The sequence below is a fragment of the Fusarium falciforme genome, chromosome 7, assembly GCF_026873545.1.
Source record: "Fusarium falciforme chromosome 7, complete sequence".
Lineage (NCBI taxonomy): Eukaryota > Fungi > Ascomycota > Sordariomycetes > Hypocreales > Nectriaceae > Fusarium > Fusarium falciforme.
The window spans coordinates 2,742,368-2,769,822 of NC_070550.1; the positions used below are offsets into that span (position 1 = coordinate 2,742,368).

General features: G+C 51.8%; 9 protein-coding genes and 3 pseudogenes across 12 annotated transcripts, besides 3 other annotated features; 6 read left to right on the top strand and 6 right to left on the bottom strand.

Moving 5' to 3' along the window:
• Window positions 1-287: 287 nt before the first annotated feature.
• NCS54_00949100 (Hypothetical protein) lies at window positions 288-2,374 on the bottom strand (the record flags this gene model as incomplete). The annotated part of the gene is made up of 4 exons (XM_053154839.1): window positions 288-372; window positions 426-2,148; window positions 2,201-2,292; window positions 2,346-2,374. The coding sequence occupies 4 exons, from the start codon at window positions 2,372-2,374 to the stop codon at window positions 288-290; spliced, it is 1,929 nt and encodes a 642-aa protein (XP_053010814.1).
• A 340-nt stretch (window positions 2,375-2,714) lies between these two features.
• Window positions 2,715-4,523, top strand: NCS54_00949200 (Methylcrotonoyl-CoA carboxylase; the record flags this gene model as incomplete). The annotated part of the gene is made up of 4 exons (XM_053154840.1): window positions 2,715-2,884; window positions 2,935-2,963; window positions 3,027-3,153; window positions 3,209-4,523. 4 exons carry the CDS (start codon window positions 2,715-2,717, stop codon window positions 4,521-4,523), a joined length of 1,641 nt encoding a protein of 546 aa, XP_053010815.1.
• An 863-nt stretch (window positions 4,524-5,386) lies between these two features.
• Window positions 5,387-8,072, top strand: NCS54_00949300 (annotated as a pseudogene). The gene is made up of 7 exons: window positions 5,387-5,604; window positions 5,664-5,797; window positions 5,849-5,955; window positions 6,004-6,185; window positions 6,244-6,547; window positions 6,601-7,753; window positions 7,834-8,072.
• Window positions 5,387-8,072: a sequence feature.
• A 425-nt stretch (window positions 8,073-8,497) lies between these two features.
• On the bottom strand, window positions 8,498-9,337 carry NCS54_00949400 (Hypothetical protein; the record flags this gene model as incomplete). The annotated part of the gene is made up of 1 exon (XM_053154841.1): window positions 8,498-9,337. One exon carries the CDS (start codon window positions 9,335-9,337, stop codon window positions 8,498-8,500), a length of 840 nt encoding a protein of 279 aa, XP_053010816.1.
• Window positions 9,338-9,742: 405 nt separating this feature from the next.
• NCS54_00949500 (Hypothetical protein) lies at window positions 9,743-10,720 on the top strand (the record flags this gene model as incomplete). The annotated part of the gene is made up of 4 exons (XM_053154842.1): window positions 9,743-9,856; window positions 9,916-10,003; window positions 10,060-10,135; window positions 10,195-10,720. The coding sequence occupies 4 exons, from the start codon at window positions 9,743-9,745 to the stop codon at window positions 10,718-10,720; spliced, it is 804 nt and encodes a 267-aa protein (XP_053010817.1).
• Window positions 10,721-11,450: 730 nt separating this feature from the next.
• NCS54_00949600 (Hypothetical protein) lies at window positions 11,451-12,960 on the top strand (the record flags this gene model as incomplete). Its single annotated transcript, XM_053154843.1, has 5 exons — window positions 11,451-11,661; window positions 11,706-11,990; window positions 12,045-12,272; window positions 12,327-12,526; window positions 12,577-12,960. 5 exons carry the CDS (start codon window positions 11,451-11,453, stop codon window positions 12,958-12,960), a joined length of 1,308 nt encoding a protein of 435 aa, XP_053010818.1.
• Window positions 12,961-13,363: 403 nt separating this feature from the next.
• NCS54_00949700 lies at window positions 13,364-15,393 on the bottom strand (annotated as a pseudogene). The gene is made up of 5 exons: window positions 14,964-15,393; window positions 14,605-14,908; window positions 14,146-14,534; window positions 13,757-14,086; window positions 13,364-13,686 (listed from the first exon to the last, which is right to left on the bottom strand).
• Window positions 13,364-15,393: a sequence feature.
• Window positions 15,394-15,834: 441 nt separating this feature from the next.
• On the top strand, window positions 15,835-17,330 carry NCS54_00949800 (Fungal-trans domain-containing protein; the record flags this gene model as incomplete). The annotated part of the gene is made up of 6 exons (XM_053154844.1): window positions 15,835-16,244; window positions 16,305-16,529; window positions 16,623-16,807; window positions 16,866-16,880; window positions 16,932-17,064; window positions 17,114-17,330. The coding sequence occupies 6 exons, from the start codon at window positions 15,835-15,837 to the stop codon at window positions 17,328-17,330; spliced, it is 1,185 nt and encodes a 394-aa protein (XP_053010819.1).
• A 1,028-nt stretch (window positions 17,331-18,358) lies between these two features.
• NCS54_00949900 (MFS domain-containing protein) lies at window positions 18,359-20,117 on the bottom strand (the record flags this gene model as incomplete). The annotated part of the gene is made up of 5 exons (XM_053154845.1): window positions 18,359-18,411; window positions 18,469-19,040; window positions 19,092-19,594; window positions 19,647-19,937; window positions 19,995-20,117. 5 exons carry the CDS (start codon window positions 20,115-20,117, stop codon window positions 18,359-18,361), a joined length of 1,542 nt encoding a protein of 513 aa, XP_053010820.1.
• A 657-nt stretch (window positions 20,118-20,774) lies between these two features.
• On the bottom strand, window positions 20,775-21,669 carry NCS54_00950000 (annotated as a pseudogene). The gene is made up of 2 exons: window positions 21,438-21,669; window positions 20,775-21,364 (listed from the first exon to the last, which is right to left on the bottom strand).
• Window positions 20,775-21,669: a sequence feature.
• A 309-nt stretch (window positions 21,670-21,978) lies between these two features.
• NCS54_00950100 (Hypothetical protein) lies at window positions 21,979-23,916 on the top strand (the record flags this gene model as incomplete). Its single annotated transcript, XM_053154846.1, has 5 exons — window positions 21,979-22,354; window positions 22,411-22,699; window positions 22,748-23,127; window positions 23,184-23,513; window positions 23,567-23,916. 5 exons carry the CDS (start codon window positions 21,979-21,981, stop codon window positions 23,914-23,916), a joined length of 1,725 nt encoding a protein of 574 aa, XP_053010821.1.
• Window positions 23,917-24,104: 188 nt separating this feature from the next.
• Window positions 24,105-25,072, bottom strand: NCS54_00950200 (Fungal-trans domain-containing protein; the record flags this gene model as incomplete). The annotated part of the gene is made up of 2 exons (XM_053154847.1): window positions 24,105-24,443; window positions 24,500-25,072. The coding sequence occupies 2 exons, from the start codon at window positions 25,070-25,072 to the stop codon at window positions 24,105-24,107; spliced, it is 912 nt and encodes a 303-aa protein (XP_053010822.1).
• Window positions 25,073-27,455: the final 2,383 nt, after the last annotated feature.

Sequence of the window (27,455 nt, forward strand, 5' to 3'; positions counted from 1 at the left end):
AGGGAGGATATCATGTGCAGGGACTGACATCGGTTATACAGACCCGTCCGATACCCGGGTGGGGCTCCGGCATCCTGGGGTATTTGCGGGGTATTCGCGGGGTAATCACCCTTCACGCCGCCTCCCTACCCGATCGCTTGCCGAACAGCCGTACCCCATCCAGTGTGTAATACCTACAGTATGCTTTGCCAATCCATCTTTAGCCAAGTACTTGTAGGTAGGTATTTATGCCCTGACTATGTACCTATGTCATGTGTACCCTTCTACCACCTTCTCCTCAACCCTCATCACAGATGTGCTGCATGGGCAACATCCGCTGGAATGTCGACGTCTATCAGCGACAGCAGTAGTTGAGCATAGCTTTTGGCCTGCCTATACCCACAAACATGGTTAGTCGTGGATATGATGAATACCTCAACACGTACCGGTCCAGTCTCAGGCTCGAAAGCCCTCCACCTCCAAGAGCCTTTGTGATGACAAAGTTGACTGCATGCACGCCGGGCACTGCGAACCTTGTCACTGTCCCGCCGGGGGCTATCAGGTGCTGTAGTGCAGAGAATACTACCTGCGGTGTGACCTGTTGCAAAATGTGCTCGTAGAATGCGGCATCTCTGGTGATGATGGCAACATTGGCACTGTCTCCCTTGTCGCCAGAGCGTCCAGTTGCCACCTCGTGTAGTTTAGCGCGCCATGTGAGCCCCTGGGGAGGCTGCGTCGGCGATGGGGCAACGCCGCTCACAGCAGTCTCAGAGTCCAGACTAGCTGATGGCTTGCCGCTCAAGCAGCCGTCGAGAGTGAATGGCACATTGATGGGCGACCTTTCACTGCCAACGAAGACGACGGGGTGAAGCGAGTCCCGACGAACAAGGGCACTGCTTCCGACAAAGTTTGGGCTCGTCTTTGGCCGTCCACTAGTTAGCATGCATATTCCCGGTGCGCTGTTTGTGAGGAAAGACGCCGCCTCCTTTCCCATTATATCCAGCACGGAACGCTTCTCATGTCGGGCAGCAACCCTTAGCACTACCTCCCTGCGATCGCCAGAGTTACCTCTAGGGCCAAGATGGTGCTCAGCGCCGATAACAATGATCTCGTGGTCGTCATTCGAGATTGGGTCTGCATGGTTTGCGGCAGCAATGGCATTGGTTCGCTCAACAATGACCCTTCCCAGAGTCTTGGCCTTCCTCTCGGCTTGTTCCCCAGAGACAAGCATGTCGACAGATATCCTGTAGCCTTTTTGCCGCACAGCTGTGCACTTGAGCCATGGCGTGGGCGGCTTACCCCTGGCGCCTCGAACGAGAACACTGTCCGGTGAGTCCTGACTGATGGTCACCCGACTAAGGTCGAGTATAACGTCTGGGAGGATGTAGTTTTCGGTATCGAGAACCTCGTACAGCATTTGCTCGCAGACACTTCGTGTACTGACGACACCACCAGTGCGTGGGGGTTTCGAGATGGTAAAACTGTTGTCTGGAAAGAAGGTCAAGATGGGGTAGCCCATGTTCGACCAGCCTCCATGGGGGCTGAAAGCTGACTGCTCCCAATCTGTATAATTCCCGCCTGTCGCCTGAGCGCCGCATTCGATGACGTGCCCAGCCAGTGAAGCGCTGGCCAGTCGATCAAGATCGTCGGGGCTGGTGCCAAAGTTCCACCCAAACTCGTGGGCAAGAGGTCCTAGAACCAGAGCACTATCCACGCACCTGCCCGTAATGACGATATCAGCGCCTTGTTCCAAGGCTATAGCAATGGGCTGCGCTCCCAGGTAGGCATTCAAACTCAAGTATCCTGTTGCCGCGTTGATGCCCTCCTCCCGGGTGTCGGCGCTGCCTGCTACCGGCTCAAAGTGATGGAATCGGCCCTCCTCTAAGAGCGTCTCTTTCTGGCTTATAATGTCATCGCCGTGGACTGCAGCGACTTTGAGCTTGTACGATAAACTACGCTCCGCGAGCTTTGACTCGATGTATTCTTTGAGCCCAACAGGATCGAGACCTCCAGCGTTCGTGACCAACTTGATACCTTTTTCGAGTATGGCATCCAAGTTCGGTAAGAGGGCCAAGTCTGCAAACTCGGAGATAAACCCGGCGGCCGGGCGCTTCTTCTGGGAACTTTGATTGGAACGTGCAGAGCGGGCAAGCAGGCCCATGGTGACCTCTGGGTTGTGCCTGTTAGTGAATGAAGGGTCCCCCATGCAATTCCAACGTACCAGCGAGATAGTCAGCGACAAGGTAGTCGACCTGCTTATCAGGCCCCTTGATGAACTGGTTGATCGCCCATGGCGAATCTCCCCAAAAAGCACTATCGGATCAGGTCAACTTCACGGGCCGGATAGCCGACTTGGAGCAACATACCCGTAGCAGCCGATACGAACTGGTGGCATCTTCAAAGCAAGCTGGATGAGGAAGAATGTAATAGCAAAACGAAAGAAAATCGTGGAACAGAAACGGGCTAATCAACGAGACAGCCGAGTTTAACAAGGACAAGATAAGCAATTATATGCATGTGGGATGTATCTACTTTCTGGCACCATCGTGACATCCTATTGGCTGTGCTGGTGCTTACCGCGGCTCGGCACCGGCTCTCTGCCGCGGCTTGGGGTATCTTGGAGGACAAGTCACTGGCGACGAATACTACCTCTAAATAGGTATCTAATTGGTGCTACATTCTTACCTAGATGAGATTTTATCCAAAGACAGCGAATGGTATACCGTGTACCCAGCATGACGACGACCAAGATACCGTTACCGTCCGTATTCCCAGAATACAGGTCAACAGTAAACCAGAACGACAAAGACTATCTTCAAAATGTTGAAGACTGGAAGGGGATTCTGCAACAGTTTGAGGAAAAGGCGGCATGGGCTGGCGGGGAGGGTGAAGCACGTCACATTGAGTAAGTGGAGGACGGGTTTTATGAGATGCAGTGCTAATGCTGTTTGTCAGGAGACACCACGCTCGTGGGATGCTATCTGGTACTACCCTACTAGCTTCCTGACTTTCTTTTCATACACGTGAGTGTACTGACAGGTTACTAGCCCGAGATAGAATCGCCATGCTTCTCGACGAGGGATCACCTTTCCTGGAGCTGATGCCGTTTGCCGGTATCGGGGTCAAGGAATCCAGCCCTGCCGCAAGTCTCATCGTAGGAATAGGTCTTGTATGGTTAGTTCCCCTACAAGATGGCCCGGCCATGCATCACATTTCTGACCGTCTACAGTGGAATCAAGGTCATGCTGATTGCCAACATACCCACCATCGTCGGTGGCGCTCTGAACGAGCTCACGGTCCGCAAGCAACATCGAGCTTCCGAGATCAGCCTTGAGAACCGTCTGCCAATCATCTTCCTGAATCAGTGCGCGGGAGCAAATTTGCCCCAGCAGTTCCGCGTCTTCCACCAGAGCGGGAAGCTGTTCCGCGATATCATCCGACGTTCCGACGCTGGCTCTCCGACATGCACCATTGTCTTTGGTAGCAGCACCGCTGGAGGAGCATACGAGCCTGGTGTGTCCGAGTTTAGCATCCTTGTTAAGAGCCAGGCACAGATGTTCCTGGGAGGCCCGCCATTGGTGCAGATGGCGACAAGCGAGATCAGCAGCGCCGAGGAGCTCGGAGGGGCAGAAATGCACACCACCATCAGCGGCGTGGGCGATGCGCTTGCGGCAGATGAGTTTGACGCCTGTCGTCTGGCTCGGAGCTGGGTTCAGAGCATCAACAGGGAGAACCTCCATATGGACCGTACACTGGATCACGTCGAGGCTCCTCTCTATAGCCCCGACAGCATCCTTGGCCTCATTCCCGAGAATGTCAGGATGCCGCTCAACATGCCCGAGGTCATTGCTCGCATTGTTGACGGCAGTCGCTTTGAGGCTTTCAAACCTCTGTACGGGACTGGCATGTTATGTTGCTGGGCACGCATTCACGGCCGTCTCGTCGGCATCATTGGCAACATGTCGTCCGTCATCTTTGTCAACGAAGCCCGCAAGGCCACACAGTTCATTCATCTCAACAATGCTTACGGAACACCAATCGTCTATCTACACAATGTCACTGGGTTCATGGTCGGGAAGAAGAGTGAGTCTGAGGGCATGATCAAGGCCGGCTCGCTGCTCATCGACGCCGTGTCCCGATCCTCTGTGCCTCAGATCTCCATCGTCTGCGGATCATCCTATGGAGCTGGCAACTATGCCATGTGCGGCCGATCGTACTCGCCCAGGTTTCTCTTCTCGTGGCCTCACAGTAGATGCGCCGTCATGGGCCCAGAGCAGCTTTCGGGGGTCATGGAGATCATTGCTCGGCAGGCAGCTGAGCGGTCTGGTAGGGGCATGGATGAAGCCAAGTTGGCGGCCAGCACTGCCAAGACGACGGAGCAGATTGAAACTGAGAGCAAGGCGTACTACACCTCGGCGTGGTGCCTGGACGACGGAATCATTGATCCGAGGGATACGCGTGATGTTCTCGGCATGTGTTTGGAGGTGTGCGAGAACTCACCTTACAAAGGCCTTGAGGGCTACAGGGGAGTCTCTAGACTGTAGTGGTCGCGACCGAGTAGATTTATTTGACCTAAATGTCCAAGGTGGAAGCAATTCACTCATTCACGGGAAGTACCTAGGCATGCACGAAATCAGAAGTGACGGACGCTTGGTCAAATCTAGTCTCGAGATGATTGAAAGTGAGGCAAAGTAGGTAGTAAAAGATGTAAACCTAACTCTTTCAACAGCGACATTAAATGTCCAGTAAGACCAAAATAGCATTGTACACAAAGGCAGCTATTGTATGAAAAACCTAGAGTGAACCGAGTTGATAACCTCCCGCAGTTTCGCGAGCGCAGAATGTAACTTGCCCGACTCAAAGTCATGTTTAACTCACCCTACAGCTAGCAGAAGGCGGGTACAGGGTCGCGGGATAAACAATGTTAAAAGATGTTTTGATTCAGCTATGACGAGAAGTATTTCCTTCTCAACGATTTAATAGACTAGTTCTTAATCGTCTCACTTGGTGCTTCACGTGGCTACGTATAGCAAACAGCAGTATTCTGCTGGTAGCTGCTACCCTGTAGAAGAAATCATTTTTGTGCCAGTACCCATGCCTTTGGCCCCGTTTTTGACTCTTGTACCCAATTGGCGCACCAAGTCACCTCGGCCAGACCTGTGATTGGCTGTCCCCAAAACGTACCCCTGCTGTCTTGGATCCGCGGCAGTCGCTGTGATAGGTGGGTTCAATCTGGAGTCTTATCAACGGCAAACAGGGGCTGTCACAGGGGTACAGGTCCTCGATGCAGAGCTTGGCTGGGCACTTCCACGGCAAACGCTCGCTGAGCCTGCAACATGACCTAGGCTCGGGATCATTGAACCCGCCGCGGGACTAATACGGCATGTGTGTTTCCTAAAAAGTCAGTCCCCAGCCAGCCAGCAGGTACTCAGCATCTTCATCGACTATCGTCCGTTCACCAGCCATGATTCGCCAACCTGACCTGTTCATTGCGCCCCCAGTCTACACAAATGGCAAGCTCAAGATATCAAGTGTCCTGATTGCGAACCGCGGCGAGATTGCCTGTAGAGTCATTACTACCTGCAAGAAGCTGGGTGTTACGACATTTGTAGTCTTTACCGATGCGTAAGCAATCCATCTTATTGTTTCATCGTGCCCGCATGGCTGACTGAGAGACTCCCTAGAGATACAAATGCACCATTCGTCAAGCTTGCGGACAAGGCTCACTATCTTGGCGACCCTGAGAGCCAACCTTATCAGAATGGCGAGCTCATCATCGAGATAGCCAAGAGATTTGGAGCCGATGCCATTCATCCTGGTACAGTTAGATCTTGGTCTGAAATAACAATTTTGGTGCTAACAATCCAAGGGTACGGCTACTTGTCGGAGAATGCCGATTTCGCAGCCGCCGTTGGCTCGGCTGGGCTCGTCTTTCTCGGGCCGTCACCTCAGACGATCGCTGCTCTTGGAGACAAGGTACGTATTGCAGCTGTGTTTCTGATCAGTGATGCTTAATGAGTGCAGCGCGAGGCCAAGGAATTTTTGGCGGCGAGATCCTCGGTCCCCTTGGTGCCAGGATATGGTGGACTAGATCAAGACCCGGAGCTTCTGGAGCAGGAAGCTGACCGGATCGGGTATCCCGTCATGATCAAGGCGTCTGCTGGCGGGGGTGGAAAGGGTATGAGAATCGTGTACTCGAAGGACGAGTATGTTCATTCCATGTGACTGCTAGTGACGGCATTTTGACAGCTGACGGCACATCAGTTTCCGAGAGTCGCTGCAGCGCTGCACCTCCGAGGCTGGGCGCCTGTTCGGGTCAGCTCACTGCCTCATCGAAAAGTACATCGAGGCCGGTAAGCATGTGGAAATGCAGATATTCGGCGATGGTGAAACTGCCGTCAGTTTCCTCGACCGCGAGTGCTCGGTGCAGCGCCGCAACCAGAAGATCATCGAGGAGAGCCCCTGTCCCTGGCTGAGTGCGGAGATGAGGCAGGACATGTCAAACTCGGCCCTGGAGATTGCGAGACTCTTGAAATACGAGTCAGCTGGGACAGTCGAGTTCATAGTGGTAAGCCAGCCCCGTCCTTGTCACAGAAAGCAGGCTCTAAAGAGATCGTGCAGGATATCAAGAACGAGCGTTACTATTTCTTGGAAGTCAACACCAGAATCCAGGTCGAGCATCCAATCACAGAAGAGGTTGTCGGCATCGATCTGATCGCCCTTCAAATCTACGTCGCTGGTGGCGGCAAGCTCCAAGCTCTGCCACAGCTTCAGGACATCAAACAGACCGGGCATTCCATCGAGGTTCGGCTGTGCGCTGAGGATCCCTTCCACGACTTTCGCCCCTGCACTGGCATGATATGCCAGTTGAAAACACCTATCGATAGCAAGGGTGAGGATAGTGCTGGTCTCAGATACGAACTCGGAGTCGAGCGCGGCTCAGCAATCACGGTGCATTTTGACTCCATGATATCCAAGATCATTGTCTGGGCACCGACCCGCGCCATGGCTATCGCGAAGATGATCCGCGCTCTCAAGAACACCATCTGCTTTGGGCTCACCACGAATCAAGTCTTTCTTCAGCGGATCCTGGCTTCGCCCCATTTCCACGACGTCAGCTACACGACGGCTTTGATCCCGCAAAACATGGATGAGTTGACTGCTCCTTTGGACACGTCGTCTGTTGACAGCAGCACCGCCATCGCTGCTCTTGAAATCTCTCGCCTGAAACCCGCTTCCACTGACAGAAGATCCGCGTTCAAGAGCATCCCCATGTCTTTTCGCAACCAAAGGGCCGGCAAGAATATGTCAGCTGCTGGCCTTGTGTCTACCGAGATTACAAAATCTGGACAAGATGAGAAGATCGATATGCTGGTGAGCAAGGATGACATGGGAGCTTATCGGGTTGTCCGACTGGACCCAGTGATCCCTCCAACTTCGGCAGAGGAGGACGTCTACTTCAACAAGGAGGGCGGCCCGCTCGTGAAACGATACTACTCTGCCATCAGGTCGAAAAGGGAGACCAAGTTCGACAGTGTTTCTATTCTTGAATCGACTGTGGGAGCGCGCCTTCCCTGGTCCACTGGCAAGTTGAAGGTGTCTTTCGGCGGCCAAATTGCGACGTACGATTTTGCCGTGGCCTTTCAGGGTGAATTCAAGAAGACAATTTATGTCCAAGAGTCTGGATCTGGAATTCCTATTCTCTACACCGTGTCAGGCCTGCTGGCATGGGCGGGCATGCTTGATGAGAAAGCGAGCGAGGCGCAGAAAGCAAGTAAGTGGCTGACCTAGATTTCTTTTCACGACTTTCTCTTCACCCCAGCGGCTAGAAGCTCACATACGTTTTCTTCTTAGATTCGCGAGTGTCTACCTGCCCAATGCCGAGCAAGATCCTCGAGGTCACTGCAAAGGACGGCACCTGGGTTAAGGTAGGAGACAAGTTGCTAGTGCTCGAAAGCATGAAGATGGAAATTCAGGTCACGTCTTCTGCAGACGGAATTGTTAGCATGCAGGTTAAAGAAGGAGACATCCTTCCGGAGGGTTCGGTTCTTTGTGAGATTCTAGAGGGTAACGAGGACTCCGGGACAGCATAGTAGAGTCTCTTTTTCTGATGGAGAATACTCTTTTAGAATTAGATGAAGGAGTCTTGTTAGACCCCTTACTTCCCCTGGCGAAGAAGAGACAGCAAGCTACGGTGAAAAAAAAAAAAAAAAAAAACGCATTGCGTACTACAATGGAGACATTGCATGCAAGGCCAAATGACACTGAAATATAAACGACTTTGCTTAATTAGTGCCCAAACAACTCAACAAACCTGGTTCAACTTCATCGTGATTTTGACTTAACCATCCCTGAAAATAAATCCTGGTCCACGTTGAGCAAGCGGCTTGGGGGGAGATAACGGAGCTCGATATTGGGGTCGAGCTATGGACGCAATACAACTGACGACACAATTCTAACTACTACTTCCAAGAGCAAGAGTAGTTCTCAATCTCAATCTCACACCCAGCAACACAGCTCAAAGTTTGGAAGATGCCTTCTTGGTATACCACGCCGCCCAGTCGACATTTCGATTCCCCGCCTGAAACTCCTTCATTCCATATGCCACCTCTTCATTAGGCTTGATCATGGTAAGGAACAGTTCCCTGATGTTGGCGTCCCGTTCCTCGACCGTAGGCGAGTCCAGGGCGTTTCTGATCATCCGCTTGGATTCCCCCACCGCATGCGGCGCACAGCCTCGTTGCTGCTTCAGCACCTGCTGCACACGTTCTTCGCCCTCGACTAGCGTGTCGACCAAGTAATGTACGCTCCCTTTGGCGTGAAGCTCCTTGGCTGGCACGTTGCGCGCCTGAATCATGGCTTCCCGAGCCAGTGGCGCTCCCCATTCCCGGACAATGAAGGGTGATATGATAGCTGGGGTGAGGCCTCGTCTGACTTCTGACAAGACAAAAAAGGCTGACGAGACTGAAATGCGGATATCGCAGGCAAACGCAAGGCCGGTTCCTCCACCGTAGCAAGGCCCGTTGATCAAGGCGATGATGGGCTTGGGGCAGAACTCGACGGCTTTAAAGAGGTCTAGCAGCTGTTCAAAACGGCCGGCCTGCGTGCTGGATCGATCCGCACCCTTGGGGACGTTCTCGAGCAGGGACGAGCTGCTAGAGAGATCCATGCCGGTGCAAAAGTATTTTCCCGTGCCCGTTAGGACAATCGCAATCAAGGTGTTGTCTTTTCCTGCATCTTCAATGATCTGGCGAAGTTTGACGATGAGATCCACGTTGAGGGAGTTGCCCTTTTTCGGGTTGTTGATGGTGATGAAGAGGGTGGAACCGTCTCGTTGCTCAAGAATTTGGGAAGCCATGTTTATGGATTTAGCCGGTTTATGGAATGCCTCTGGATATGTGTCGAGCTCTTGGGAGCGTATTTAGACGTCCCTTTAGGCCCAGTCTGGGATGGGTCGATAGATACCTATGGGAACAGATGCGATATCTCAATTTCGTCGCCGCGCCTCTGCCATACATCTCCCTGTTGGACGACAATCCTCGGATAACCAATGCGGTTTTGCCGTTGTTGTCAGAGGTTGACATCCGAGCCAAGGGTGGCTAGTTCATCCGCGGCAAAGCCTGTGAGTGGTCCCAGCAGTACTTACAGTGGTCTACTTTTCTAGGCACTGGTGGGCATTAAATTGGGCAGTGCTGCTTTCCTCCAGGAACCAGAAAGAGAGCTGTGTACTGGCATTGTTCTTGCACTTTTTGCCGTCTAGAAAATGGATCCTCCCAAGTTTAAAAACCTTACCCTTGAAGTGGTGGATGGCGCTATTGCCATCATCACGCTTCGGCGTGAATTCTCCGCCAATTCCTTGCATCCTGAGCTATTGATTGTAAGTCCAGTGGCCCCCTTTCATGGCCTCGAGAGTTCTAACACGTGCTGTTACCAAAGGAATGGATTGCTGCTATGAGATGGGTGATTACGGTGCCCGAGATTAGCGTCGTTGTTCAGACATCCGCCGGCAAATTCTTTTGCACAGGTTCGTCTCCCATTGACTGTCTCAGTGCTTGGTGGACTGACTAATGAGTGGAATAGGAATGGACTTTGACAATTGGCCACCACCAAAGGAAGAACTAGCCGAGAATATGGATTCTTTCATTGCTAATTTCAAGTAAGAGAGTGGCTGCGACATGCACGATGCGTTGTACCACGAGCTGACATGACATGCAGGGTCCTGAACGAGCTGCTCATCACCTGCGACAAGGTCCTCATCGCTGCTGTCAACGGGCCATGCGCCGGCTATGGAGTCACTTGCTTGGCTCTCTACGACCTAGTATATGCGGTGCCTAGTTCCTATTACTTCTGCCCATTCCTGAAATGGGGATTCTCCGCTGAAGGTTGCTCTACACTGACCTTCCCCCAAATCATGGGCCATCAGAAGGCCTCGGCTCTGCTGCTCGCCGGAGAGAGAATGTCGGCAGAGGAGCTCAGCGCGGCAGGGCTGATTACAAAGGTTGTGGGCGAGAGCTCCTTGATGAAGGACGTCATGGAGGTGGCGACGCGCATTTCGCGCTGCCCGCCTGGTGCGCCGGCTGCCACCAAGAACTTGATGCTGACCAACAACCGTGAGCGGTTGTTGTCGATCAACGCTTTAGAGTGCGTCGTTTTGAGAACTAGACTTCATGATCCGGCATGCCAAGCGGCCGCTGCCGCCTTCACAGAGAGGAAGCAAAAGCGTGCTGCCAGTAGACTCTGAGCCATGCGAGCCACAGTGCGGACAATGGGGTAGAAGCAGGCGACAATGTCTAGAATACAAGCACTCATTTTGTTTCATATTTACGAGTTGATCATCTTTTACTTCAATGATGCCTCCAAAAGAAACCATCAGCCACGATAATAGATTATACGTCAAAATCCAATGTTATAAAACACCATTGACTAGATATCTCAATCATCATTTCTTACTGCATAAGCTCCTCGCGCTTGAGAGAGCAGATTGTGCTCCAGGTGTGGAATTGCCTTTGTATCATCAACCTTCTGCCACTCAACACAGACCTCGGTCAAATGAATGTCAAAAATCTTGTACTTGGCCTCATAGTCTCTTGCGTAGTATCAGGATACTTTGTAATGCCATAATCGACCTACCACCGCTTTACGATGGTCTTCTACGGCGCCGTCACCTTTCACTGAACGTGAACAACTTGAAATGCATGCAACGGGAAACAAAAACAAGGACTATCCGGTGGCTGCAGACCCGTCCTCCTGTGACATGGCCTTGCTCTCCAAGGCTCGTTATCCTGATTAGGAAATCCCGCGGCAGTCAGCATAACAACATTTCACCGCGGATACCACATAGGGACAAAAGAACTATGTGATATTGGAGAATTGCCAGGTCGGTAGTTGATACAAAACAATTATTCCGTCGCTTTTGCATCTCAGTAGCTGGCCTATAGAGGTCATCACCTGTGCTCTAGACAACTGCCAGTATGCCGCCATCCCGTCCCAACGCCCCTTTCAGCGAGCCTTACTGGCACTACGGGGCCCCGCCTCCATACTATACAGAGTCCCATTTCAAGCTGCAGGTCGAAACTCGAGCTTATGTGAACGAGTACATCACTCCTTTCTGCGAAGAGTGGGAACGGCAGGGATCCATACCTCGTGAGGCAAGTAAGATACTCCACAACAGAAGCAGCCTTGGTTGCTAACAGGACTATAGGCATATGAGAGGCATGCAAAGCTAGGCTACGTTGCCGCTGGCCTGTTTCCGCCCGAGCCTGACTACCTGGGCGAGGTCATTCTGCCTTGTGGGATTCCCCCGGATAAGTGGGATGGCTTCCACGACCACATTGTCGTTGACGAGTTGACTCGTTGCGGGCACATGGGTGTTGTCTGGGCGCTTGCCTGTGGGAACATCATCGGCTGCCCGCCGCTCATTAACCACGGGACAACCGAGCAGAAACGGCGCCTTCTGCCGTCCATTTACGACGGTACCACAAGGTTCTGCTTGGCAGTTACTGAGCCCTCAGGTAAGCGTGGTTCATTGGTTGCTTCCGGACGGGACTAATGGGACCCCATCGCAGCCGGCTCCGATGTGGCAAACATCAAAACTGTTGCCAAGCGCCAAGGAGACAAGTACATCGTGAACGGTACCAAGAAATGGATCACAAACGGCGTGTATGCCGACTACTGTACGGCTGCCGTCAGGACTGGCGGCCCGGGTCAGTCAGGCATCTCGGCTCTCGTCATTCCATTGGACTCCAAAGGCGTGACTAGGCGACGGATGGATAACTCGGGCATCAATGCTAGCGGTACGTACGCAGGAAAGGCATTCTTAATGGCACGTACTGACTGATGGACGTTAGGGTCGACCTTTATCGAATTTGACGATGTCGAGGTCCCCATTGGGAACTTGCTGGGAAAGGAAAATGAGGGGTTCGGAATCATCATGAACAGCAAGTCTTCCCAACCCATCTCTTCCGCTATCATCGCTGACACCCCGTTGCAGATTTTAATCATGAACGACTATGGCTTGCAACTATCTGTCTGCGTCTTGCTCGAGTCTGTGTGGGACATGCTCATGACTACGCGACCAAACGCGAGACATTTGGCAAGAAGCTCATAGAGAACCAAATCATCCGTGCCAAGCTCGTCGACTCTGGCAAGAAGATCCAAGCCGCCTATGCTTGGTTGGAACAGCTCATCTGGACCCGTGAGCGTCTGGCAAACCACGATGGTCCAGATACTCTGGGTGCCAGCGTTGCCATGCTCAAGACGCTGTCTGCTCGCACTCTCGAGGAGACGGTACGCGAGGCGCAGCAGATTTTTGGTGGGCTGGGATACTCCAAGAATGGCCGCGGGAGAGTCGTGGAGCAGATCAGCCGCGACTTTAGAGTTCTTGTGGTGGGGGGTGGGAGCGAGGAGATTTTGACAGACTTTGCATACAGGCAAGAGGCTCGAACTCTCAAAAGGCATACCAATGGAACCGCAAAGCTGTGATGAGTAGGGTTGTTGGAAGGAATCTAGAATTGAGAGAGGGGTTGAAGAAATCAATATTACAGCATTGGGTTTTAGTACTGGCTTGTGCTTATCATTGTCTTATTTGATATTGTGATCGGTAAAGACGTCATTGATCCCAAAAAGAAGAACCTAGAGACACAGCCAGGTGGCTACTTTTAATAAAGTCCCTCTCGTGGCTTACATTGTCTTGAGCAACTCTCTCAATCAAAACGATCCAACCAGATTTGAGCCATATACCATGACCTAAACAAATCCAAAGGAGTTCAATTCGCATTAGGATAAGACCCTTCGATGAAATGTCTATAAGACACTAATGGCGGACAGCGTAGTATTGAGATCTAGAAAATGAAATCTAGGCGTAATATACGAAAGCACATCATACCCCAATTAGCCTTGACCCGGTGTCGCGCAGAGCTACCTTGCGAACTTTGCCGCTAGCGGTCTGCGGTAGGGTCTCACACACCTCCTTGTCCCCGATCCACCAGATGTAGGCCGGGATTTTGTGTCTTGCCAACGTCCTGCCGACCCAAGTTTGAAGTTCAGAGGTCGAGGGGCGACCTGGACCTGATCCCTCCTCCTGTTGGACAAAGGCGGCGACAACTTCGCCGTACCTGGCATCTTTGATACCGACAACACTGGCTTGTATAATCGACGGGTGCTGGACAAGACAGTCCTCAATCTCGGCAGGGTAGATATTCTCGCCGCCTATTGACGACGTTAGTGACCTTTGCGATAGTAACGACATGCGCACGTCTCCATATCATAGGGTTCTTACCGCGGATGATGATATCTTTGATTCGCCCTGTCACACGGCAGAATCCATCCTTGTCGAGCGTCACTTCGTCACCAGTACGCAGCCAAACAGTCCCATCTTCTTCTTTGTGAAGCATCTCCTCGGTGCCTTGTGGATTCTTCCAGTAACCGCGGAAACTGTTGTAGCCTGCAATGAGAATTTCACCTCGTTGCCCTAGGGGGACAGTCTTGCCATCCGTGTCCACCACTTTGGCCGTGACATGCGGCATAACCTTACCTACCGTTGTCGAGCAGGTCTCGAAAGAGTCTTCAACCGTGGTCAGAAAAGTAACTGGAGAGCACTCCGTCATGCCTGGTTTGCACATTCTGTCAGCAACATTTTTCACATACCCGAGACCCAGGGACACCTACCAAATGCCTGTATAATATGAGGAACCTGCAAGATCTCCCGGATCTCTTTGAATAGCTTCATTGGAGTGGCGGCCCCACCAGTGATGGCAATCCTTACCGATGATAGATCGTATGTTCCAGGTGGTTGAGAGAGAACTTCCTGGATATAGGCCGTATGCATAGTTGGGACCCCATAGATGAGCGTGCATTTATCATGTGTCATAGACTGAAGAGCCCGGACTGGACTGAAGTTCTCGCTCGGAAACACGAGCAAGCTACCATGTGCCACAGACATGAGGACGCCCAGTACGAGACCGAAACAGTGAAACAGAGGCACCACGCAGCATAGGACATCGTTCTCGGTGAGCTTCAGTCGATGGCCGGATCCGATGCAGTTATTGATCAAACCACTGCGTAGAAGAAGGAAAACAAAACACTCAGCACTGGCACCGCAAGAACGATGGAGAAATGGGTACTCACCTGTGGGTTAACATGGCAACCTTGGGCTTGCCCGTGGTTCCGCTCGTAAACTGCAGACTACAGACATCGTCCGCCTGAACTGCCTTTTCGGCACGATCCAGCTCCTTTGGAGAAACGTCAAGTCCCTGCAGGACAAGTGATTCGTAAGAAATGGCTCCATCCCTCCCCTTGGAATCACCTCGCTCTAAGAGAACGAAGGTGAGCGGGTTTGTAGAGGACGAAAGATGCTTGGCGCGTATGCTCTCGATGGTAGGTGCCATATTTCGTGACCCGATAAACGGAGTTGTGAAGAGCAACCGGCATTCTGTGAGACCATGACATGTAAGTATACGCTGTTATCCTAGGACTAGGAGACACACCAGCACGATGAACCGCATTCTCAACCTCGCCATTTGTGTAGTTCGTGTTCAGGACCACCAGCGGCAGTCCTACCAGCCCAGCAGCAAAAATGACCTCGACATACTGCTCGCAGTTGCCCGCCATGATGGCGATGTGGTCGCCGCGAGTAAGGCCTAGGGATAGCAGACCTGCTGCGAGTACCCTGCTGCGACTGTGGAGCTCCTTGTAAGTCAGCTGCTGCCCTGTCCAAGAGCATCTGACGGCACATCGGTCTCCAAAGGCCTTAACCTGCCGCTCGAGCAGCGTGCCTAGCGTTTCGGACGAGAGTGGCGGTTCATTCGGTCCACGCACAACCGAAAGTTGAGTTTCTTGAGGGACATCTGAGGTGCGAGCGCCACCGGAAAGGTGGCCGAGGGTTTGCTGGAGTCTTCTCAGGTGCTTAGGAGCCATCACTAGAGTGTAAGGATACGGTAGACAAAGGGGTCATGTACCGTCTCAATGTCATCAGAGAAACGCTTGATTGACTAGGATAATACACTCAGATTCGTCGTCTGCATGTACACATGTATCTCGGGCGTGCTTTTGTAACACTTTTCCCGAACCGGCATATATCATACTTGGACGCCGAGGAACGCTCTTTCATAGGCTTGACGCCAACAATAAAGATACCTCGCTCAACGTATCTCACCCGTGGGACCTTGCCCCAAGGTTGACTAGTGGTTACCCCGCAAACCAATGAGGCCCAGCCCAGATCTGGGGTAACAGCCGCGGTAGCAAAGCTCATTGGGTGAAACCTCTATGGACGGGGTCAGTCAATCTCTGACGCCCCCGTCCTCCCCATCGTTGTCTGGCTCCTGCAGCTCGCATCACATCCCTCCGCACACCAGGCGGATGTCACCACCTGGTATGGACTTCACGTTGGATCCCCCGGACTCCGGAAGCCCTTCTTGGGCAAGCTCAACCCCCAGGCCCGGCCGGTTGCAGTTTTGGGTTGACATGGCCAATGGTCCCGGTTTCGATGTGGGGAGCCCTGAGCCAGAGAGTCCTCGCCCCGATGAGGAGGCCGTCGATGCCATGGCTCGTCATCCGAGTTCCCCATCAGCCCACAGCGCGATATTGGGCACTTCGGATCTCTCTTCTTCTGACAAGCCACCTGGTGGGCAAGATCCTCGGTCCCCTGCAAATATCCTGCCGCCCGCATCTCTATCCGCGATAGCCGAAGCCCCTCCATTGGGTGGCCAGCATGCCCAGATCGTGACACGCGGTGGGAGATTGCAGGTGGCTGAGGACGGCCACAGCAGGTATTTCGGAGCAACAAGCAATCTACACCTGATACATAATGGCCCATACTCATCCTTCAGTCCATCTCTCAAGAACCTTCGTGTCGACGGCGAGCTCGCCATTAAGAGTGCGGGTCTGCAATGGGACAGCGACCCGGCATATGAAGCCCATCTATGGGAATGCTATCTCATATGGCTTAACCCTTTGACAAGTCTAGTTGATCGTAACCTCTTCGATCAAGACAAGGAGAATTTCATGTGCTCGCAGGAGAGCAATTTTTACTCGCCTGCCCTGGAAAATGCTGTGTAGGTCCATCCCGTTCCCCGACTGCTCATGCAAGGAGCCCCGTCAGATTCGAGCTTTTTGGTGTTGAGTCGTTGCTAAATCAATATCTTTAGCTTGTCCACAGGCGCCATGCACACAACGCGTCAAAACCCTTCTATCATGGATGACCCCTGTAAATTCTTTGCCAGCAGAGCGAAAGTTTACCTAGACTTGGAACTTCAGACGCCAACAATAGCAACCCTCCAAGCTCTTGTTCTCCTCTGTGAGTATGAAGCTGCCCAGGGTAGGGACAGCCAAGGTCAGTCTACGGTGGCTCTTCCGCTCAGCAACCTTTGAGACTGACCACGGGTAATCAGGATGGATATACTCAGGTATGCATGTCCAAGACATGCAAACGTTGATGAATACTGAAAGCACAATAGGAATTGCCTCCCGGATACTATCCGATCTAGGACTCCATTCGCATTGGAGCTCTCCAGATGAAACCGAAAGCTGTGGTGCTGATATCTCAGACATAAAAGCCCGTGTCTTCTGGTCTGTTGTCCACCTGGACACGTGAGTTCAGCAGTCCTCATACTCGCTAAAGTTTTGACCAAGAAGACAGGATTTGGTCAAGCTGGTGCGGACGGCCTCAGTCCCTTACTACGAGAGACCTTCTCTCTCGCCAAGCTCCCACCCTGAGATGCTCGGGTGCCACAGACACCGATTCCCAAGGCGACGTATACGTTTATCTGGCCCCGTTGGTGACGCATTTTAGCAAAGTCATCGAGTACATGCAAGTTAATGCCCATGAGTCCAAGCTTGTATTGACCCAGTGGTGACAGATATCATGACAGAGATGCCTCTCGAGACTCTCTCTCCAAATTTGCAGCGCAGATAGACGCGTCACTCCGAGACTGGACGATGTCCCTTCCACCATTTCTACAGCTTAGACCGACCCAAGATGATCAATGCTCAGACCCCGTCGTGTTGCAGTTACAGTAGGTTTAGTGCTCAACTCTAACAAGACGCCCTGTCATTCGAGTGTGGCTAATTTGTCGAACAAAGTCTTCTGTATCATGAGATTCGAATTCTTCTTCACCGGCCCCTCATTGGCTCGAGCTCCCCTGCTCCTGACCTCCAGTCCCCGAGTGGCAATGCAGTTGAATTTCATCATGATATTTGTACCAACTCAGCATCCGATATCATACGCCTGATGAGCCAATTTCGTGACCGATTCGGCCTCTGCCACTTCTCAGCTTACTGTGTGCATATCCTAATGACGGCCGGCATATTACTCGCATACAACACATCTCTGACAAACCAAACGAGGGAGTTTAGGAACAAGTCCGCAACCCTCACTCAGGCAAGCATCCGCATGATGACCGAGTTGACATCAACATTTCCAAGTGCCCACCGGTCTCTGGAAGTTCTCACGAGTTTGCGGAGAGAGTGGCAGAACTGTAACTAAGTAGGGACATGGTCTGGGAAGATTATGCCGGAAATCAGGTGATCAAGCACAAGGGCCTTCTGTACATAAACTAGAATGCACCATGTTAAATCTCCACGTATATTTGGTTCTCTTTGTGAACTTCCTGCCCACACCGGCCACATCGAAGATCCCGTTCGTTGCCTTTATATCCAGCACAGCTAAGAGGATTTGCTTTACGTACATAATAGCATTAAAACCCAAGCACTTGTCATATCCATTGGGGTTCGGTCTTCTGGCCCAGTTAACCCATCAAGGGCCGGGCTTCAACTATAATAAAGAACACATGATTAACACATCGTAGCATCATATCCCAATGAAACCACACTGGCCCCTCGCAGGCAAAATACGTCATTAAATATCCTAGACTAAATACATCGTTCAAGAGACATATCTGAACAAGGGTGACTTATCTCCCATCTCCATAAGCTCATCTAGGGGGAACAGTTAGCTTCATTTCATCATGATACGCCTTTTATGTTACAACTTACCTTCGGTGTACCGCGATAGAATGTCTGCCTCTGGAATAAGATCCCTCTTCTTATTGATCGACTTGACTGCGAAACGCAGGATCAGAGTACAAACAACACCTAGAAGCAGAATTCCAAGGGAGAACCCGTAGCCCAGCCAGTAGTGAGGCGCCTGCTTTGCAAGGAAGATGTTTGATCCCACAGCACCACCGAGGTTACCAATGGTCATCAATAATGCCATGCCGATGGCTCGCTTGAAAGAAGGGGCAAGATTGTTTCCAACCCATGAGACACAGCCAATGACTGCAGGGTAGAGACCGCTGGGAATGCAGAACAGAAAGGCGTAGGTCAAGCCCGGCAGACGTGGGTGCGGGATGGAGAGCAGGCCAACGAAGCCAACCAGGCCAATGCTAAAAGGGATGATGATAAACATCCATCGGTTACGACGTCTGTCAGCCATGTAGGCAAAGAAGAGAGTCAAGCAGGCACCGAGGAAGTAGATCGGAATGGTGAGGAGTTGAGCCTGAGCAGCTGTATATCCGAGCTCCAGGATGATGGTAGGCGAAGCGAAGCTGAAGCCATAGATGCAGATGCTTGGAGCCCACATAGTTAGCCAAGATCACAGAGCAGGGCCTGCACTTTACCTGTTGCCCCAGTAGATAACACATCCAAGGTAGATCTTCCAGTCAAGCAATGCTTCCTTGAGGTATTTCCACTGGAATGAGCCCCCGATTCCAACTTTGCCAGCAGACGTTCCAGCATCCTGTTCAAGACGCCCATGGATGGTTTCCTTTTCTGCCGGGGTCAGGAAGCTGGCAGCATTCGGCGAGTCGGGAAGTGTCCAAGGAATGCTCAATCCAATAAGGACGGTCAAGATGCCCTCTAGGATGAAGATCCATCGCCACCCACCGAGGCCTCCAATACCATCCATATGCTGGATCCCAAAGGCTAGGAGACCAGAGAATGCACCCGCCAGAGATGCCGCAGAGAAGAAGATGGCCAAACGTGTCTGTAGTTCCCAGCGGACATACCAAGTTGTTAAAAGATACGTCGCTGCGGGAAAGAAGCCAGCTTCCGCCATACCGAGAAAGAATCGTGTCACAAGGAGGTGTTGATATGTCTTGACGATACCTTGCAGAACTAGAACCTGTAAAACGAAGAGTCAGTATCCCATCGACCAGCCAGTGTGTTCTGCGTACCGTTCCCCAGGTTACGACAAGAATGGCCATCCACCAGGAAGGCCTCATAAGCTTGAGGACGATGTTGCTCGGCACTTCGAACAGGGCGTATGGGAAGAAGAAGATGGTCAAGGCCATGTTGTACTGCGCCGGGGTAAGCTCGAGGTCCACGTTCATACCCGCGACTCTGGCGTTGCCAATATTGGAACGGTCCATGAAGGAGAGGACGTAGAGGACTGTGAGAAGAGGCAGCAGTCTCCTGTCAACTTTGGCCCTGAGTTTCTTGACTTGGGCATCGTCGTATCGTGGGATCTGTTGAGGGAGTGGTTAGCATTCTGCCCTGGTCAAGGGCTACAGCGGAACACGAACATTCGATGCTTCAAGCTCCCCGTGTTTCTCAGAAGAGGCATCGTGCTCGGGAGATGAGCCGTTTCCGCTATGCTCGAGGTGAACTGCCCCCTGGCTATCGGTGACAAGTTGCTTCTCTGCCATGTTGATTATTGTTGACAAGATTCCAAGTCGAGACGAAATCAGGGAGATGCGAAGCAAGGTGAAGAGATAGACGGCAGAAACACTCGTCCTGGAGCTGACAAGGAGTAGACTTTTTATCCTCGTCTCGCCTTCCAGGGAGCATGTGGGTATCTGGGGAAGCCAAGAGTTGGCGCCTGGGGGTGGCCCCTTACCCCGCAGCTTGTTTTGCGGGGGAAGGGGTCTAGATTCCTAGGTCGGTGATGTTTTGCCGTGTCCGGCCGTGTTGGCGTTCCGTAGTCTCGGACTCTCGGGCTGTTACCCATCCTATCTGACACGGTTTGGAATACCTGGTTGCTGGTAGGTTCAATTTGAACGCAGAATGCTAGGCTAGAGTACAGCCGAGTATAACTCGTACCGGACATTGGCTATCTCCATGCTATGGGGTTTCGTAGTTCATTCTTGCCACGTACAACCGTAGACTACGGTTAGCCCAATGCCGAGGGAACCAACGTGCAAAGCACAGTTTCACCATGGCATAAACAAAGCCAAGATTATTGCCAACTGCCCAAGAACCGTCATCATAGTCAATGTGTCCGGCGGGATGAACTGGGACCTATGTCTAAATGTTAACTACGTCTTGGCATCTAAGCATTACAATGATGGACAGATACGTGATCTTCAGAGCTTGCTATCGGTCCATCTCGGCGCTCTCTTCTCTCTGAAAGCATCCAATCCTTCTTGCATGTTTGACCCTTCGTAGATCCGGTTACTCCAACCTTCCAAAAAGATGCGGCTCGAATCCTTGACCCCAAGACCATCCCAGCCAAGCTTCAAGCCTTCTCGGGTCACTATAACAGCATCTGGACTGTTCTCGGAGATTATCTTGGCAAATTCCAGTGCCTTGTCCACAACGTTCTGTCCTTCTTCCACGACAAAGTTGCAGATGCCCCAGTCCTTAAACTCCTGAGCGCTCACGACTCGCCCCGTCAGAGCGAGCTCTGTTGCCCGCTGACGGCCTGCCGTCTTCATCATTCGGGGCAACACGCCTCCAAATGGGGTCACGCCGCGCTTTACCTCGGGCAGAGCAAAGGTAGCGGAGGATGAAGCGAGGATCATGTCGCAGTTGACAACCATTTCGCAACCTCCTCCGTACGCGGCACCATTGACCGCTGCAATGACGGGCTTTTTACCACTCCTAAACGACAGGCCTCCGAATCCATTCTCAGGAAGTTTCATGCGTATTCCTTTCTTGTTGTTTTCAGTCCACTCTGGTATCAGAAACAGTCAGTTGACTTCTGTGAGCCACTTCAGACAGGCCATCAACAGTATTGCTTCACGGACCTCTGAGGTCTGCTCCAGTACAGAACGCTTTGCCTACCCCACTGATAATGGCCACGCGGCAACTAGGCTCTTCATCGAACCATTTGAACACGGAATCAAGCTCGCAGCTCGCCTCTAGAGATAGACTGTTAAGGGTACGTGGCCTATTGATGAGCACCAGCAATATGCCAGGAGCAGGAAGGGAGAGGATGCAGTGGTGGGTAGTTGGTAGACTCATTGTTGGTAAGAATGGAACTAAGTTGGTTTAGAAAAAAAAAGGGAAATTCTTTTACTATGCACATAAGTATCAAAATGCCTGGTCAAAATATCAACGTCAATGTGAACGTCAGATGCCAAACACGGGCCGGGATTTCCGGGTGCCGACAACCCTCGGCGATCTGCCGGAACCTAGGCCGGTGTTTGATAGCCGCATTCTCCGACAGAGACGGTTCACGGGTATTGCAACTCGCGACCGAAAAATACTTAGAGAGGTTGATGATTTTGATAATGATGTCTAGTTTCGTCGCTCAGACTTCCTATCGAACACGGCCTTCCCAACACCATGGACATCCCACCTACCCAGCTACCTCACGGCGGTTTGTCGCTTGTCCGAGGTCTTCAGACACCAGAGCTGTTCCAATTGACGTTTGGTCAACTTGTTGACCAGCAAGCTGCTCGATATGGCCACAAAGATGCCGTCTTGGTCGGCTGGACCAACGCTCGACTGAGTTTCCAGGACCTGAGCCTTCGAACCAAGGAGCTGGCGCGTGGTCTGTTAGCCATGGGCGTTGGCAAAGGTGACCGTATCGCCATTCTCTCTGGGGATGATGAAAGGGTCATTGAACTCTTCTTCGCCGCCGGCAGGATTGGTGCAGTGCTTGTCGTTCTCAACAAGACGTACACCGTCAACGAGTGCATGCGGGCACTTGATCACACAGGTGAGTCGTTCCATCGTAATGTCAAAATTCTTACTCGCTAGAGCTTAAAAATCCAGATCCCTCCATATTGTTCATCGCCGATGTTGTCAATCGCCGATCAGTTCTTCCCATCCTCGACCAACTGCAAACCCTCCAGCGCAGCCTTCGACAAGTAGTCTTGGTTCGATGGGATGAGGTCCCGATTCGATCAGAAATAACATGGGACCACGTGCTACAAGGTGCAAGCTCTATGTCTGCAGAAAGGCTCGAAGAAGTCCAGGCGTCGGTTGACATCAACTCTGTTGTCAATTTCCAGTTCACCAGTGGCACGACCGGGTCACCCAAAGCTACCATGCTTAGCCACTTGTAGGTTGTGCAACGAGGCATAGAAAGCCAGCAGCTAACCCTTCATAGCAACGTCATCAACAACGGTTTCATGATCGGGGAATATCTTCAGTTAACCCATGACGATGTCCTCTGCTGCGCCCCGCCTCTCTTCCATTGCTTCGGACTCGTCGCTGGCTTGATGGCGACTTTCACCCACGGAGCCGCGATAGGTTTTGCTGGGCGAGACTTTGATCCTGCTCAAGTCGTGGATCTACTGGTGAGGGAGCGGTGTACTGCCCTGCACGGAGTTCCAACCATGTACATCGCCATCTTGAAGCACTTGGACAAGATTGGAGTGACAATCGATACGATCAGAACAGGCATTGCTGCAGGAACCAAAGTTCCTCCTGCCCTGATCAGTGAGATACAGGAGCGGCTGGGATACCAGTTCGTTGGTAACACCTATGGTATGTTGCGACGCCATGCTTTTCATGGTCGACGGTGGTCTAATCATCCAACCTAGGCATGACCGAAACATCGCCAGCGAGTTTCATGACTTCCGTAACTGACACCCTGGACCAACAGCTCTATACTGTAGGCAGAGTCATGCCTCATGTAACAGCCAAGGTTGTCGACCAGGAGAACCGAATCTTGCCCGTCGGTGCGCGTGGCGAGCTATGCGTATCAGGTTACCTTCTACAACAGGGGTATTACAACAATCCAGACAAAACAGCCGAGGTCATGATCAGAGATGAGAATGGAGTGTTGTGGATGCACACCGGAGACGAGGCAACCATTGACGAGCATGGTTACTGCCGCATTACTGGCCGTATCAAGGACATTATCATCCGAGGTGAGTTTGACTCAGGCCGCAATCATCTATGGCTCTAACATGAACATTCTCAGGTGGTGAAAACATTTACCCGCTGGAAATCGAGGAACACATTCTGAGCCACCCAACGATAAGCAACGTCAGTGTCGTGGGCCTGAAAGACGAACGGTATGGCGAGGCCGTGGCTGCCTTCATGCAGATACGCCCTGGCCACGACAAACCATCACACGAAGCCATAAGGGGCTGGGTCCACGATGAACTTGGAAGACACAAGGCTCCGCAGCACACGTTCTGGCTTGGGCCGGGAGAGATGATCACGGAATATCCAGTGACGGGCAGCGGCAAGATCAGGAAAGAAGTTCTTCGGGAGATTGGCAATCGGATTCTGGAGCAGAGCGAAGCCAGACCTGTAGCTAAGCTGTGAGTCATGGATGTGGATGACAAGGTACGCGCAGCATTGTTTTCTTTTCCTCTGTATAAGATAGAAATAGAGATCATGTCCTGTCAAGCCAGGTTGGCCCTGCTGAAGCCTGGTTTTCCGATCTATGCAACCAATCCAGTTGAGTGTCTGATAACCAGGAACCAAGCGACCTCTACTTACTTTGCTGACACCTATTCAAGGGAGTCGTCCTGAGCAGAGGTTTCCAGGTCTGGAAAGAGATTCTTGTTTTCCAAAACCGGCAGATTACTAAAAATGCCAAGTCCTTCAGCAAACGTGTCAAAATCAGGAAAGTCAAAGAGCTTGCTTTGCGGTGTGAACAAGTCCATCCCGCTCGGTGCTTGGCCGTTGGTGGGACTTCCAGGCCGGGTCGGAGCCGACAGCAGCGCATAGTCGACGCTCTGCCATAATGCTTTAACATCGCCGGGCGAGTGCCCGGATTTGTCGGCACACGGGTTCATATCTACTCGACGGTTCTCGCATTGTTGTCGAAAACGCTCCAGTCGATTTGCCTGGGAGATACAAGTTAGTGGGATGTCTTCAGGGACGGAAAAGCCCTAAAACATACCATCAGAGCCGCGTGCTTCCAATAACAAGAGAGATCATTGAGAAAGTCCAGCGCAGAATTGTAATACTCCTGCCCTTGCTCGCGGACAGACTGGTTGTCGTCATTCATTGACAGGACATGGATGGTTCCTGCTACCATGGTACAATAGCCATAGAGAGATGTCAAGACAAGCACGTTATGATGTTTCGTGTCTTTCAGCTCTATCAATCTCTTGGCATGCGCTATGCAGCTTTTCCATGCTGTGTTTATGAATATCGGGGGAGCTCTCTGCTGTAGCTTTTGCAAGCGCTGCTGTATCAAGAATGGATGATGTAAAAGACAATGTGAGAGGTGGAAGAGTGCTTTGGAATAGATAAAGGGGCCCGCAAGATGTTGGTCGATGGACTCATCTATATAACACCTCTCCCTCAGGGTTTTCTTGGGGTCCTCGTTCATCCCGAAACAAATCTCTAGCTGAAGTAGAGTGGATGATATAGAGGCGTAGGGAGAGGTTGAGGACCAAGGGAGGCCCAGCTGTGAATCACGGTTCTCTTGAAGTACATAGTGTGACGCTCGACCTAAGATCGATGCCATGACTGCAATGAGAGCGAGGGGGCAACAAGTGTCAGCCGACTCTTGATCTAGGCAGTCACCGGTGAATTGCTGTAGAGTCGGTGCTTGTTCGTCGCGGCCTTCCCGGAAGGCTACTTCTGAGCACGGCAGCTGTATCCTGCACTCTTCGTCTCTCAAGATAGAGAATCGTTCTCTTGAAAGAGATATCAACTTATCTTGGAGATATATTGACCAGAACGTTCTCTTCCTCTCTTCTCGAAAGATGGGATCAAGGGTTCCCTCGGGCTCTAAGTGAAGCTTGGAATGCAAGACCAGACGGATTGCGAATCCAAGCTTCATGTAAGCTGAAGCGCACAAGCCAGCTTAATGCCACGTTAGCTGGGTAAGTGCGTCAAAGCAGGTCAAGCAACTCACAGGGATGCTCGACATTGACGATCAGGATGATGGCTTGCAAGATAGGGACGACTTCTTCATCCGACACGCCGCCGTTCCATGGTAGTTTCATACATTCCCAGGCTTTTTTGGCATAGAATTGAGCGTCATCAGGGTCGTTGATCTGAAAATTAGGAAGCGACGAGTATCGACGGGCTGCCGCTAGAAAAGCCCACATGAGATGGGAGGGTAGCTCTCCAGACACCAGCCGCCGTCGAAAAGTTGCCTCGTGAAATAGTGAGTATGGTTGATTATGGCAAAATCGAAAGAAAATATCAGCGGCGAAGAGAAGCGTCTCGATGGGTGGGAACGTATCATCTGGTTGAGGATTTGGCATCGATGCGGGCATAACGCTAGTGTCCGCGCTTCCCGCGGGGTTCGGCCGGTGGTGGTAAGGAGGCTCTGTTTGTGTGGGAGACTCGTTCATGAGATTGATGAGATGCGTCGGGGGCGCCAAGGATGACAAGAGAGGTTCCAGTCTGGACATAATAATGAACTTGATTAGCGACTGGATAACTTGTCTGTTAAGATCAAGAGACGTGCTCACCTTTGAAGAGTGCCCTCTATCTTGGAGAGTCGATCTTCAAGACCCATGAACTTTGACGAGATTGTCGACTGCAGCCTTGATTAGCTCGGGTCCTAGATGAATTCCAGCGAAGCTTGACATTACCACAATCAGGTCCGATGTTTCGTCGCTCATTCCATTTAATGAGAAAGATGTCCGCCTCTGGCTTCGCCCATCCTCTACATAGCGGCAGACCTGTGATAGTCGGCTGCAGCACATGCATACAGGCTTTTCGCCTCCACAACGAACTTTTTTCTTCCTACGGAGCCAATCAGTAGTTGTCGGTAATGGAAAGAAATGCCCCTTCTGGTCCCCGTCCTATCAAACAGGTAGGGATTGTCGCAACATGGAAAGGGAGCCCGTACCTGCAATTGAGGCAAGCTTGTCTGATGCGCTTTCGGCGGTGTTCGCCATCGGAGTCGTCGGCAGCATCAGACATTGTTTCAGAACAAGATGATTATGAGAACGGACGGATGATGATGTCGTGAGAGGAAGCAAGGAGAAACCGGCCACTCGGGCCCCCGCATTACCTGTCATGGGATTCGGCCTCTCTTCGCTCCGGGTTTCGCGGGGAAGATAGGCCAAATTCACTAAAGGTACTAAACGCGCCTTGGCGTGCGGGGAGCTTAAGGTCCCTGGGGAAGCAAGGCTAGCTCACGTCGGTCAAGAGAGTGATCGGATCTACTTCCCACGCTTACCCCCCTTTACTACTGTTAGGCCGGAAACCAGTTTTACCCAGTAAGGGCAACTCGGGTAACTAACCCTTTCGGTAACTACCTCGGGTAACCCTTTCCATCCACACAATCACCCAGGAAGGTCTAGGGTAGGTACTCGCAAACAAGTAATGGGAACCATTCCAGTGTTGATACCGATACCACGCGAGGTGTTTTACCAAGAAATGCATCCGGGTCAAGGTGCTTCGACGACTGTGGTAGCAAGACCAACAGAACACAACCCAAGTGAGGCAGCAATGCTCGAAAAGGTATCACAGAGAGGAATGACATAGCCGCCCTTAAAAGTATCTGCGGCAACGACGTAACCATATACCTCGAGGGTTGCCTCATTGACCACCCATCACCCCGAGTCACCATCCTAGATTTCTATCCGAATATCAGCTTAGGTCTCTAGAGTGATATAGGTAGAAGAATCATATCATACGCTGATCGTCATCGAGGATGAGGATGAATGTGTCCACAAACGCATTTCTGGGCCCGAGAAGCAGTCTAGAAGGCAAAGGTGACAGATGCCCTCTTTTCAACCCTTCCGATCCGCTCAGTAGAGTGACCGGCTGTCTCTTTCCACTGCTGCAAGGTGGCGTGACCGGCACCGAGAGATCCCCAGAACTGATATTCTCGTCCTGAATCTCCCTGTTGGGTAGTTTCCTTGTCGGATACGATTTGGCTTGTA